This window comes from Cryptococcus neoformans, chromosome 9, assembly GCF_000149385.1.
Source record: "Cryptococcus neoformans var. neoformans B-3501A chromosome 9, whole genome shotgun sequence".
Classification (NCBI taxonomy): domain Eukaryota; kingdom Fungi; phylum Basidiomycota; class Tremellomycetes; order Tremellales; family Cryptococcaceae; genus Cryptococcus; species Cryptococcus deneoformans.
Genome location: NC_009185.1, coordinates 550,459 through 563,949, shown reverse-complemented (window position 1 = coordinate 563,949; position 13,491 = coordinate 550,459). Strand labels below are relative to the sequence as shown.

The window sequence follows — 13,491 nt, the reverse complement described above, 5'->3', positions numbered from 1 at the left end:
ATGGCAGATGCGGTGGAAAAACATCCGCCAGTGCTGTGGAGATCCTGCAAATGGGCCTACGGTGTGCCTTCTGACCTTATCTGCGGTGACACAATCCTTCAGTCATCACAAGGAGTCCGCCAAGGGAATCCATTCGGTTCTCTGTTCTTTTCTATCGCTCTCGGTCCCGACACGCAAGCCATTGCCTACCTGGACGACATCTACCTCTTTTCCAATGACCCCGACGTCATGCAGCGAACACAAGCCTTCCTAGCCGACAAGGAGAACATAATCAAACTAAACAACAACAAATGCAAACTACATTCACCGAGATAGCTGAGTACAGATTTAAGATGCTGGGGACCATGGTCGGCCCGAAGAAGGCGAGGGAAGAATTCCTGGAGAGCAAGATGAAGATCGAAGCGAAGAAGATAGCCAAGTTGAAGGAGATCTCCTTTCATTCACAGATGTAGTTCCCCTAGCTTACAAAGCGGCAGCAGCGCAAACAGACAAGCATCTCTCCAACATCTTCGGCCTCGACCTCCCAGACGAAGCTCCTACACCAAGCCAACGCGAACTCTGTTCCTCTTTGTGGGAACATCAGCAAACAACCATCCTCGAAGGTCTGAATGATCCTGCACGCAAGAGACTCACAGAAAATACATCCAAGATCGGCAAGCGCTGGCTCAACGTGATTCCTTAAATAACTTAGCAACCGTTACATGTATCCTCTTTCACCCTGCTGCAATAAGGGGCTCCGAGCTCTTGTACCTGCATTGTACGTAAGCTCATGTCGTGTCGTGCGTGTGCGACTGTAACATGACAACTTGCCTTTTATCATGTCATCACTCATCTAGAAGAACTGTCAGGAAAAGGCAGCAGCCGGATGGGGAACGACACGACGATAATTAGACAATTTCACCATTTCGCCAACTATCGAAGGAGCACAACGCAGCATTAGAGAACCGGTCACAAACAGAACAAGAAGCTTCTGGGATGTTCTTTGAAACATATGCATTGACAAAAGATGATAAGGCGGTGTTGAACGCTCTCCTCTAGATAATCTATGGGTTACAACTGTACGGAGATCTAGGGAGATACAATAGGTTGAATTGTTGAAATGCCAAAAAGAGAAAGGAAGGGGCCAAAAAGAGTTGATGTACTATATTGAACCTTGGTATAATTGAACAGAAATTTGTTTTTGAGAATCGAAGGGCACGAGTTGAACGTGAACCCTTCTTGCTCGTCCGTTGAGGACAACTTTTCCGTCTTCTACATTCATCGATCTCTCCCATCTAGTAGCTCTTCAAAGATCTAAGCGCCGACCACACCCTTCACACCCTCAACGATCCCCTCAACAGTACCCTTCACGCCCTCCACGACTTTCCTGACAGTTGTCTGATCAAGCAAGAACGGCTCGAAGATCGACATGCCATCTCGGAAGTCATTGGCGACGATGTTGACGAGATAGGAAGTGTTCATGGTGTCGGTGATGAGTTTACGAGAAGGAGATTCGGCGGGGTAAAGATGAGCCCACTGCAGACCGAGTTCGAAGGCTTCATCTTTCCAGGCGATGAAAGAGACCGCCTCCACGATGGTGGGCTGCGATTTTCCCATAAGCCGTGACCATTATAAAGAAAAAAGATAACTGAAGCTTACTTGAACAATTTCCTTGCCGGGGAAGACACCCCAAGTGACAGCGTTGGGGCTCTCGCTGTGAGTGTTGGTCCTCAGATCACCCTGTTTGTTGACAGCATAGTAAGTGATCCTAGGGTCCTTCTCAATTCTCCTAATCAAAGGAGAAAGCAGGTCGGGAGAGACAAAGAACTCGAGATAAGCCTGTGAATACGTCAATTGTCGATTCTGTACGGCTAAACTAAACTTACCTTCTGATAGACATAGCCGCCAGGTGGACCCCAACCGTGCACCTTGTCGTCGCTCCTCACACCATCCACTGCTGGTTGAGAGTTGATGGTGAGGTATCCGAGCTCATTCATCTTGGCAAGCTGTTCAATGATGAGAGACGTCTCGGAAGCAGGAGGTTGGGTGGACCAGGGAAGTTTGGCCAAGTCGCCACGGCAGAAACGAGCAAATAGGGCGTGGAGGTCGGAGGACGTGGTTGGGTGGCCCCAAAGGTTGTACGCGTCAGGAGCCTAGAAGGAAGTCAATTAAAGGAGCTCCATTAGAATGATGAGACTTACAGTGATACCGATGGATACAGGGTAACCGTCGAGATCACCGTATGCAGGACTTCGCGAATCACCCCATCGTCCGTTAGGGAACTCGTCCCAATCAGCGGCTATTAGGCAAAAGTCAGCCCGAGTTATAAATCCGCAATATTATAATGTGCTCACTCCTGGAAAGGTAAGAGCGGGTCCGATTGGCCCTATTACAGCCGTTAGCGTACCCACGGACATTAAATCTCAGTTCACTCACCAGAAGATTGGCCTGATGGTCTCCTCTCTTCGGCTAGGAGTCAAACTTGGCCTCCATGGCAATGGCGCTATTTGTTCTCTCCTTCCCTCGAATCCAAGTTCTCGCAACAACATTCTCGCTCCCTTTTCCAAGTTCAATGTGTAGATGTGCAAACCCTTGATACCAGCCTCCTTGTTATCCAAGATTGTCTTACACATATCGGCAACCAGCTTCGTTCCAACCTGTCGCACCTTTTCATCGTCTCCCCGAACAGGGTTAAGAGCCTCATAGAAATGAGAAGGCACAATAATATTCTCCCTTTGAACCCATTTCTCAAACTTTTCCCAGTTCTGAATAGGCATGATACCAGGAATGATGGGAACATTGATGCCAGCCTCCCTCACGCGCTTAACCCAGTCAAAGAAGATTGAAGTATCGTAGAACATCTGAGTAAAGATAAATTCGGCTCCTGCATCAACCTTTGCTTTCAGCCACTCCATCTCCTGCGCCCTGCCCTCGGGAGTGTCGGGAGTCTCTGGATGTCCTTGAGGAAATCCGGCAACGGCAACGCAGAAATCTCCGGGGTAATGCTCATGAATGTATCGGACGAGGTCGACGGCGTTCATGAATCCACCAGGAGTAGGCTCCCACGTAGATGTGCCGGCCACAGGGTCGCCACGGAGGGCAAGGATGTTCTGACACCCATGAGATTTAGCTTCCCTGAGAGCCCATTCGACCTTTTCCTTGGGCACTATGAAAAGTCAGTCAAGACAGGGAATGACGGAAGTGATACGCACTCTCGGTACAGCAAAGGTGCATGCAAGTTTCGATGCCAATGGTTGCCTGGCAGACCTGGACAAGAGAGTTGGTAAGATCGGCGTTCTTTCCACCGGCGCCCCTGAAATAGACATCAGCTGTTAATTCTTTCAGCTACCTTGACGAAGAACGAACCAAGTGATGTCAATAAACTCAGGACCAAGGTCCCTCATACGCTCGATCCTGTCATAGAGGTTTTGCAAACCCTGGGCGACGTTAGCTTTGCGACGATGCCGAGCACATGTTCGAGCGCAATAGAAGTCCATCGAGCCTTAACTTACCTGAGCGGTTCGGGGAGGGAAGAATTCAAAGCTCCAGAAGGGTCGACCTTCCTTTTCAGCCTTCTGCAGCTTCTCGGTGATCTTCATGATGGATTAAAGCGGAAGCGATAAAACAATAGATTTGATTGAGAATTAGGTTTGAGATGGACACTTGAGGATAGGGGTTTTCCTTGGTCGCACTTGAAATGGCCTGCAGACTTTCGGCGATGAAGAGTCCTCCTGGGGGATTTTTGAAATGAATAGAAAACACTTTTGTGTAGGAGAGGAGATGGTGTACGTGACTTGTGTTGATTCGATATGTCGCTCACTCGTCGGCCTTGGACAAAAATCCCCAGGAACGTCGTTTTAATCGTCCGCCGCACTGGTGCTCCTGCCAGCGGCTCGTCGTGCGTGCGCCTCCTCCTTTACCCTGTAGCCTAAAGACACGTCACGAAGAGGATGTTTATTAATTATTAACGGAAGCATTTTTATTCATCATTTCTGCCAATTGCCATTGGCTCGTTGTGACTATTCCTAAAATGGTGGCTTTCTGACAGCTGCATGCATGCATATATAGGGCAAGAGAGGATAAACCCCGAATCCCCTGAACTTGGAATCTGGGGTTGATAGATGTAACACCGCGATAGAAAAAAGATGCATCTGGCACTGGTTTGGCTGTAGATTTGAACCGAAGGACTACGGATGGAGAGAGAAGCTATGACGCTAGGAACTGTTTTCAAGGTCTAGCCCAGGTGGCAACTGGCCAGGTTTCATTCGTTCGTCCCTATATGTATGAGTGTTCACATCGTTCACATCGTCCAAACACCCACATATCAATACATATTTGAGCAAGTGAGCCATTCCTGTAGCTGTATTTATTCTCCGCTCTGTGGACCGAGCCTCGCCCAAGTCACCCTTTCCACCCACGCCGTATAGCCTGCACGCGGCCAGCCACATCCAATTTCATCTCCACTTTCATCTCTCGATTCTTCTTCACTCCTACCAGTCTCCATAAACAACCTCTCCGCACGCAGAACCGACTTGCCGGTATTTTAATTTTTCACAGTCAACATTCACTGGTTTGGGAAGACAGCCGCGCACAAATATATACCGCTTTTCCACATAACCGACCTTGACGGTAGTCAATAACGGCAACTTCCTGTAGTCTTGGATTCCCTGGTATGGCCCATCGAACCAACACTCGATCTCCATCGGGGTTGAATCGCCGCCCGACGGACCGATGTACGTCCCAGTCTGGGTCCCTTCAAACCGCATCCTCGCCCGTGCAATCGACATTTGGAGGGAGGATATATGCTGCTCCAGAGGAGGACCGAGGGTTAATAATGAGAGATCGAAGCGAGAGAGATCGGGGAGAGAACGACTGGGCTGACGAGAAGGGGAACAGCATGGGGAAGACGCGCGGTATGGATGTGGGAGTAACCCGGCCTAAAAGGAGGCTAAGCAGGTAAGCCATCCTCCCTCCGCCCTTCCCATATGTCCAAGTGCGATCTGTGCGCTGGGCTAGGAATGTTTTGAGCGGGTCCTTTTGGCCCTGGCTCTGAGGCATTTCCCCTTCCTCCATCTCCATTGCACAATGTCTTACTGACCTTAGTCTTCCCAATCTCCTGGTCCCGCCTCCGCTCCACAGAGCCATGTCCTCTACCTCTGTCAGCTCTCCGCCCCAGTCTCCCATAGGTCAACCAGGGCATGGCTCATACCATTCTCTCCAGCAACCATTCCACAACCAGAAGGCCCATGGATCATCTACTGCGAACAATTTTCCTTCTTACAGCCGGAGTAATCCGCCCAAATTGGACGATAAGGTGGGCATGGTGGGCTATGCTACTGCGATGGCCGCCGCTAGCAGAGAAAAGGAAGGGCCGCCTTCTCTGTGGGGGATAGAACTCAAGTGGATCTCGTGAGTGGCTGCATGATAGCTGGCCAGACCACCATTAACATCAGCCTTTAGACTGATCACGCTCGCTCTTCAAAATGCATTCCTCACCATCATCATGCACTATTCACGGATATCTACCGCTCCCAATCGCACATATTCCGCTGCCGCCGCAGTTTTGCTCAACGAGCTTCTCAAAGGTGGCATCTCAGTTTTTATTGCTCTCAAACGTATCGACAATGAGATGACTGCATCTCCTCCTCCCCCGGTCTACTCAGAAAAGCTTGACGATAAGGATTTCGACAAGCGATCTGGACAAAAGCTCCCTTCGATCATTCACCCCACGAGACTGCAAGCTCTATCGAAGGCGGTATTTTCACCCGACTGCTATAAGCTTTCTGTTCCCGCCATCCTCTATGTCATCCAAAACAATCTTCAATACGTCGCCGCATCAAATCTCGACGTCGCAACTTTCCAGGTCACATACCAGATGAAGATCCTTACTACTGCGTTCTTTTCAGTTCTCTTGTTGCGCAAACGACTCTCTCGAACCAAGTGGGCTTCCTTGATTCTCCTGGCTATCGGTGTTGGTATTGTTCAGATCCAATCCTCTTCAGCACCTGCTGCATCTCACCACACCCACGTCACTGTCAGCCATGAACGTCAGTTGCGATCGGAGATTCCGGTTTCTGATGAGCCCATCATGTCCCCGGAAAGAGTGATGCATCCTGTCAGGGGATTCGTCGCTGTTACACTTGCATGCATGACCTCAGGTCTTGCGGGTGTGTACTTTGAATTTATCCTCAAATCGTCTTCTGGGTCCAGCGCACCTGATTTGTGGGTGAGAAACACCCAGCTGTCCTTGTTCTCCCTTGTCCCTGCGTTGGTACCCATTATCGTCAACCCTTCGGGGCCGAATGGCATGGGTTACTTTTCAAAAGTGATGTCTTGCTTCGACAACTTCAACGGATGGGCGATTGGTACAGTATTGACTCAGACTTTTGGTGGATTGATTACTGCGTTGGTCATCAGATATAGCGACAATATCATGTGCGTTTTCCGTTTTGGTATCTTTGCCCTTTGCTAATGGCCGATTACAGGAAAGGATTTGCTACGTCTCTTTCCATCATTATCTCCTTCCTTGCCTCAGTCGCTCTCTTCTCCTACCCCATCACTCTTAGTTTCATCGTCGGTGCTTCTATTGTTCTTTTCGCTACCTATACATACAACAGCCCCGCTCCACCTGCCTCTTCTACTCGCAAAGAAATTGCAGTCCCTGGCTCGCCCATTTCCACTTCTGCACCTATACTGGGTGAACCTGAAAAACCTAGTCGTGCGTCAAGCGTAATCAATTTGCTTGGCTTGGGATCCAACAATGGGTCCAGAAAGCCTAGCGTTTCAGACATCAAATCATATGCCTCTAGTCAGTTGGGCTTATCGTCATACCCCGTGTCTGCCTCTGTATCAGCACCCGGTACACCGAGGACAAACATGAACGATTATGCGGAAAGCGGAAGGAGCAGCCCTGCAAGCTTTGGTGGCGTACAGACGAGTCATGGTGGATCTGGAGCTGGATTTGGTCGGGGTAATGTGGGGGATAAGGTCAGGCCAATCTTGAGTTTGGACATTGATAGAAAGCATGGTTAAGGGTTTGGTATCTGCCTGAGAATTTTTTTACAAGGGTTTCAAGTGGGTTTAGGTGCAAGTGGCAATGGTAATGTGGAGCCAAAATGTCATGCGTACCGTATCTTTGGTCAACCGTATGAAGTGATATGCCTCCACCATTTTGGTTGTTCCTAACGCTTAAATTAGATCCAGATTTGAATCAACAAGCCTTGCACGCAAGACTGGCCATAAGGTTTATCATCTTATACACATGATTAGTGGTTATGATGAGATCTTTTTACACTTCTACGCTTAGAAACATTCAGGACAGATTTAGGAGGCCGTTGCACTGTGCGTGCTGATGACAAGAAACAACAGCCCACTAATCAAATTTAAATTCTTCATGTCGCTGAGGTACCCATATCGTATTATATTCTCGTACTCCCTTCTTCTCGAGAATCTTATATTTTGAAGGATCATTAGGACCTGCCTTAGCTGTAATAGGTACTACAACACGAATCAGATGTAAATAGATGAAATCGATAATGTTGTAGATTATAAATGATGATGTCGATTTTTGGCCCAATTCATTCTCATGGTTAAGGTAAAGGAAGCATATGGTAGGGGAAGCGAGGAAGCTGCAAAGACGACAACTTGTATACATGTACCAAAAGGCGTTAACCCGTAACAAGCGCATACAGCCTCTCATTTCTATTTATTGCGAAACGGAATCAGGCAGCATAATGAAGAAGGCAGTCGCGTTTTCATGTGTGGCGACTGGCGAAGCCAGCAGTCCGGATACCGGATATAACAATAATAATTAATGGTCTTCTATTTGTCGTCATTTGCTCCTGCCTGCTGTTTCAACTGCGATACGTTGCATGACGTCTATATTTTACTAGCAAATATGTACGTGTCCTTTTGTTTCCTTGTTGTAGTAGTGCTTGGAGTTCAACGATCTTTGGGAAGGCCAAGCAAATCGTGGAGCTGGCGGGATTTCATGGATGAAAAAGGGAGCGGACACTACCACTAGTAGCTCAATGAGACACCACTACTTGTTGAAGATGCTTCCGAAACCTGCAAAATATCGAGAAGAAGGGCGTTGATCTCTCTGAAGTTTAACCTAGGACGTGGTACCGAGCAGGCAGCGAGCAAAACCCCATGCAAGACATGTGTATAATTAGCAGAACGAAGAATGTGAATGAAGAAGGACAGAAATCATGCTGCAAGCAGCCTAGCTAGCACATGTAGTACGACGAAGAAGATAACCAAATCCCAAGAAGCCAGGCAAATAATACTGCTGCGAAAGAAGGTAAAATGAGAAAATGATGATAAAAATGTTATTATTAGGGAAAGTACGACGATCTACAGCGCGCACGCGCCAGAAGATGACGGGTTACGGGGACAAGAAGAACAAGCTCATCGCAGTCGTAAGGACCACTGCCTGTGAGCGCAGGAAGAACACCAAGAAACTTAAGGAACAAAACTACTTTTTGCTGTGTCTTTCTACTTCATCATGAGTTATATTGGCTGCTTAATATGGTGAATCGTAGCGCAGTCACATACATACGTACTATAGCCCAGCACGAGTCCCAGATTCTGTTCGTGGTGACCTGGAGGAACTGATCTGCTGAAGTCACGCCCAGAGCACTGAAACTGGAGCGCATGACTAGTCACACTGGGATTTTCCTTGTCTTTCTTGCTCTTACAACATACCATTTGCTTGTAAACGACGAGGAAGTATTGCTATCGTTGATGAGAGAGAGTTCGTTGGGTGTACTTCTTGGCTTTGGTCCTCCACACTCGTCGTGTTCGAATGTTCAACTCTGGGAGCATTTTAACCATGAGTGAAAGTGAGTTTCCTTGATTCCCTGGATGAAAACGTCATTGATGATCGTCTCCCCCGGACCGATGGAGGAGATGAGAGGGACGAAGAGCCGCTGGCGGAGGACTTACCCTGAGTAGTCTGCAATACTCCGATTAGGTTGTGATAATAGGTCATGCTTTCTTCGATCTCGTTCACCAAGAGCTTATCAGTTGATCGCCTAAAACCCATTTGGAGAACTGTAACTCTACAAATAGCGCAGCAGAATATGACTGCATAGGACGACAGGAGAAAAGAATAGCTGCAAAGCTAACGGATTGACCAGAAATTTCTATCATCTTGGCACGCGACAACACATCCGGTTAATCGGCGTACTTTGAACGCTGTTTCCTGAAAGAAAAATACCAATAGCGGCTTGCTACCGTTATTATTTGTTGTGCTAAAATAGGGATCCTAGGTGCTCGATTCAGGAGCCAATGTATATTTTAATCTACATGTCCATTTCAGCGGTGTCTCATATTGAGGTGGTATGACTCTTCAAGCCGTTACGATGTAGGCGATGAATGTGGCTTGAAACGGTGTCTGTGTGGTGATACCATATGAACAAAATCATGAAAATGACTGCAGATCTCTCCCAAAAGCACCAGTCTGTTTTGAGAAGGAATGAAAAAGTGGGAAATGAGCCAAGGAGTGCAGTGCGGGCTCGTACCTGAAAATTTCGGTATCGACAGGGCACTCCGAAAAAAACCACGGTGTTGCCCCGCACAGCTTTCCCTGAACTTCAGGTGATTTACTGAAAATGTAGACGGATGTCCAAGCTATCTTTATGCGAGCGTCGGCCAAGCAACACCAATCAGCGCTCGCACTAGGCATTACCGTGCTAGGATAATAAGGGAATGGGAGTATGCAGCACACGAGTACTCTAGTAAATTACCGCATCAAACTGGAGCCTGAACAGTGGTGTGGACACAGGCGATGATATCCGATGTTTGACTTTGAAGAATCGATGAACGCTCGGGACGGCGCATCTCTTAAGAACACATCTGTTTGCCTCAATTCTCACGTTCTTCACATCTCTTCTTTGGAGTTTTTCTTTGCCATTATAATTCCCTTAGGTGGTTTTGATATCAAGAAGCATACACGGACACTCCACCTTTTAGTGAAAGTAGCGATCATTGCGTTATAGTTTCGTTCATTAGCAACTGCTGAAGAACATCATCGTATCGCACATTGGTTCACTGGTCCGCAAAGCTTTCCGCTGCTGGTGCGATATATAGAAGAATTCCGCTCTGTAAGTGCACAGATTTCCAATCTGCATATATACCGTCTGCACTGCTTCGTCGAGTCCTTTCAGAACTCAAAGCGAGCCCTGTGTGCCTTGCTTCCCGTCCTTCGTAGGCTTTGCTGACAGTGTGTTTAGTGGTACAGTAGTAGAGTGGCATCGTTTTACTCTCGGAAACACTCTTTTCCCCGTTTTCCAGGAAGAATTGTGAAAGGTCAGTGTGTCGCCTTGTTCGCTTGCTCAAAGAAGGAAACAATGCCGTGTGCACGGATATGTGCCGTTGTCTTCTTTCCGGGCCCCGAATATAAATTGCGTTTCCCCCGCTAACATTTTTCTATAGCCACTTTTTTTCACAATGCCGCGCCCATCTTATGACCCAGTGGCGAACCCAAACTTCTCCCCGGATTCCAATATCTCTCCCGATCCCAACCGTAACTCTAGCTTTCTCGACCCAGAAGCGAACAACCTTTTTGGGAGGCCCGGGTCCGAATATGCCCCAGCACCATCGCTCATGAGCCGTGACTCAACAGCAGCAAGCATGAATCTTGCCGGGGGGACACCATCTCTGGCTGGCACACATAGGGATAGCTGGGGCAGTGGAGTAGGGCTGACTGGTGCTGAAGGAGCTACCAATGTGAGTTTTTCTTCTCGCTACTTCCCCGCATCTGGTGCTTGAAAAACTCGATCACTCTGTGTGAAAGCTTTCGTCGCCTCAAGATCACTGACTTTTGTTTGCTATCAGGGCAACCGTAACCCAGGTCGATCTGGCCTTGCTCATTCAACTGTTGCTTATGAAAGCGGCGATCGATTATCCACCAGCGAGGAGGACGACGAGCAGGGCCACATCACACCCGCGGTGGCAGCCATTGGAGCGGGAACAGCAGCACGAGGATTCAGTGAAAAGCCAAGATGGGCAGACCACGAATCTGGCCAGGGAAAGAAGAACAGGAAGTGGCTGTGGGCGGCTTTGGCAGCTTTGCTGATTGTTGCTATCGGCCTCGGTGTTGGCCTTGGTGTCGGGTAGGTCAAAGTCCTGAGGAAAAAGCGAGTGTTACTGATAATTTTCAGCCTCACCCGAAACAAGGACAGCAAAAGCCTCGTTGCTTCCGCTGGTAATGAAAATTCTTCATCCCAGGCTCCGTCGGGCACATCTTCCGTATCGGGATCAACGACAGCTACATCAACTAGCGCCACTGCTTCTGCTACCCCCACTACCGGCACTCAAGGCTCCCTCATCACTTTGGAAGACGGTTCCACGATGACTTATGACAATCCCTACGGCGGTAAGTGGGTATGGGACGAGGCCAACCCGTTCAACGTGAGTTCACCGTGAGACTATTTAATTTTGCATGAACTAACTCTACTCGAAAATCGTAGAACGAAGCCCAAGCCAACTCTTGGACCCCGGCACTGAATCAAAACTGGACATGGGGTCAAGATAAAGTCTTTGGTGTTAACCTCGGTGGTTGGCTTGTTACTGGTGAGCGATAGCCGCTTTCCGCAAGAATTAACTAAAATACTTGACAGAGCCCTTCATCGTCCCCGGCCTTTACGAAAAGTATGCCAACGGCTCTGCCGGCACTGCTATCGACGAATACACCCTTTCTATCAACATGGGTGACAACCTTACTGATGCCCTCACGGAACATTACGAGACATTCATTACCGAGGCAAGTGGTAGATTGATCAACGAGATTGGACACTAACTTGTTTCACAGCGTGACTTTGTCGAAATTGTCGCTGCGGGCCTCAACTGGGTGCGAATCCCTATTCCCTTCTTTGCTATCGAGGTCTGGGAGGGCGAGCCTTTTCTACCCAAGGTTTCATGGGAATACTTTTTGAAAGCTATCAAATGGGCCAGGAAGTATGGATTGAGGATTAACCTTGACCTTCACTCTGTTCCCGGTTCTCAAAGTAGGCCTATTTCTTCGCTCGTAAAGTCTTCGCTGACAGTCTTATAGACGGCTGGAACCACTCTGGCCGCCAAGGATCCGTCAACTGGCTGAACGGTGTCATGGGCCTTGCTAACGCTCAACGATCCCTCGACTACGTCCGTACGCTCGCACAATTCATTGCTCAGCCCGAGTACGCTCCTGTCATCCAGATGTTTGGATTCCTCAATGAACCCAACGGCAATGCTATCAGCAAAGGCCCCGTCGCCTCCTTTTACATTGAGGCCCACAACATTATTCGCGACATTACTGGTATCGGCGCCGGCAACGGTCCAATGCTCTCCATGCACGATGGATTTTTGGGAGTTGCTGCGTGGTACGGCGATCTTGCTGGTGCTGACCGTATGATGCTCGACCAACATACCTACATGGTCTTCCAGGACCAGCCTCAGGGTACTCTTGACACTCTTAAAACGATGCCATGTCAATGGTGGGCTTCGTCCACCAACACCACCTCCCAGCAGTGGGGTCCCAATACCGCTGGTGAATGGTCTGCGGCCTGGAACGATTGCGGTAAATGGGTGAACAATGTTGGAAGTGGATCGAGATACGATGGAACTTATGATGGTTATGCGGACAAGGTGACCGGCAGCTGTGATTACTGGAACGACTATACCCAATGGAACGCGAGTACCATCGAGGCGTTGAACCACTTTGTCTCTGGTAGTATGGATGCTTTGCAGGTCAGTCTGCGCATTTGATATCGAAAACCAGAGTAAAACTAATAAAATTGGCGATACAGAACTTTTTCTTCTGGACTTGGAAGATTGGAAACAGTACCGACGCTATTCAGCAGCCCAACCCATTCTGGCACTACCGTCTCGGTCTCGAGAAGGGATGGATTCCCAAAGGTAGGTATCCGTCTTGATGTGTTGGAAAAATGGCTGACAATTATGGTTTAGACCCTCGAACGGTTGCTGGCACCTGCCAGGCAGACGGCGTATCGATGAACAACTTTGACGGAACGTTCTCCAATGCCTACGTGACTGGTGGTGTGAGTTGCATCTTTGGAATGGGCCGATATGGGACAAGCTGACAATATTCTCAGGCCGGTGCTGGTACCATTGCGGCGTCCGCGTCCTCTTCCTACCCCTGGCCGCCTGCTTCGTTCACCAACGTCGCCTCGGACTCCATATCTCTCCTCCCTCAATATACCCAGACGGGTACTCCTATTACCATGCCCGGACCTACATTTACCTCTCCCGGGTCTACTGCGACCATCAGCGCGGGTAGCGGATGGTATAACGCGAATGCGAATGATAGGCAGGCATATGCCGCTATCAGCGGGTGTAGCTATCCTGCAGAGTATTCTGCGGCCGATTTGGCTATTCCGACGGGTGCATGTGGTGCGGGGTTGAGCCAGGCGAACAAGAGATCTGCTCAGCCTACTCCTGCTCCTACACGATGATAGGGGCGTAGTAGTTGACTGGTTTGTGCAAGGACAATGATGGCTGCATTGTTCG

General features: G+C 48.8%; 3 protein-coding genes across 3 annotated transcripts; 2 read left to right on the top strand and 1 right to left on the bottom strand.

The window, feature by feature from the left end:
• Positions 1–1,293: 1,293 nt before the first annotated feature.
• CNBI2020 (hypothetical protein) lies at positions 1,294–3,578 on the bottom strand (the record flags this gene model as incomplete). Its single annotated transcript, XM_768495.1, has 9 exons — positions 1,294–1,581; positions 1,639–1,818; positions 1,866–2,132; positions 2,181–2,278; positions 2,334–2,365; positions 2,416–3,145; positions 3,192–3,292; positions 3,346–3,416; positions 3,492–3,578. 9 exons carry the CDS (start codon positions 3,576–3,578, stop codon positions 1,294–1,296), a joined length of 1,854 nt encoding a protein of 617 aa, XP_773588.1.
• Positions 3,579–4,651: 1,073 nt separating this feature from the next.
• Positions 4,652–7,011, top strand: CNBI2010 (hypothetical protein; the record flags this gene model as incomplete). The annotated part of the gene is made up of 4 exons (XM_768494.1): positions 4,652–4,935; positions 5,083–5,388; positions 5,440–6,414; positions 6,465–7,011. 4 exons carry the CDS (start codon positions 4,652–4,654, stop codon positions 7,009–7,011), a joined length of 2,112 nt encoding a protein of 703 aa, XP_773587.1.
• Positions 7,012–10,431: 3,420 nt separating this feature from the next.
• CNBI2000 (hypothetical protein) lies at positions 10,432–13,436 on the top strand (the record flags this gene model as incomplete). Its single annotated transcript, XM_768493.1, has 10 exons — positions 10,432–10,710; positions 10,819–11,096; positions 11,145–11,394; positions 11,454–11,556; positions 11,604–11,746; positions 11,795–11,990; positions 12,038–12,711; positions 12,771–12,879; positions 12,931–13,022; positions 13,077–13,436. 10 exons carry the CDS (start codon positions 10,432–10,434, stop codon positions 13,434–13,436), a joined length of 2,484 nt encoding a protein of 827 aa, XP_773586.1.
• Positions 13,437–13,491: the final 55 nt, after the last annotated feature.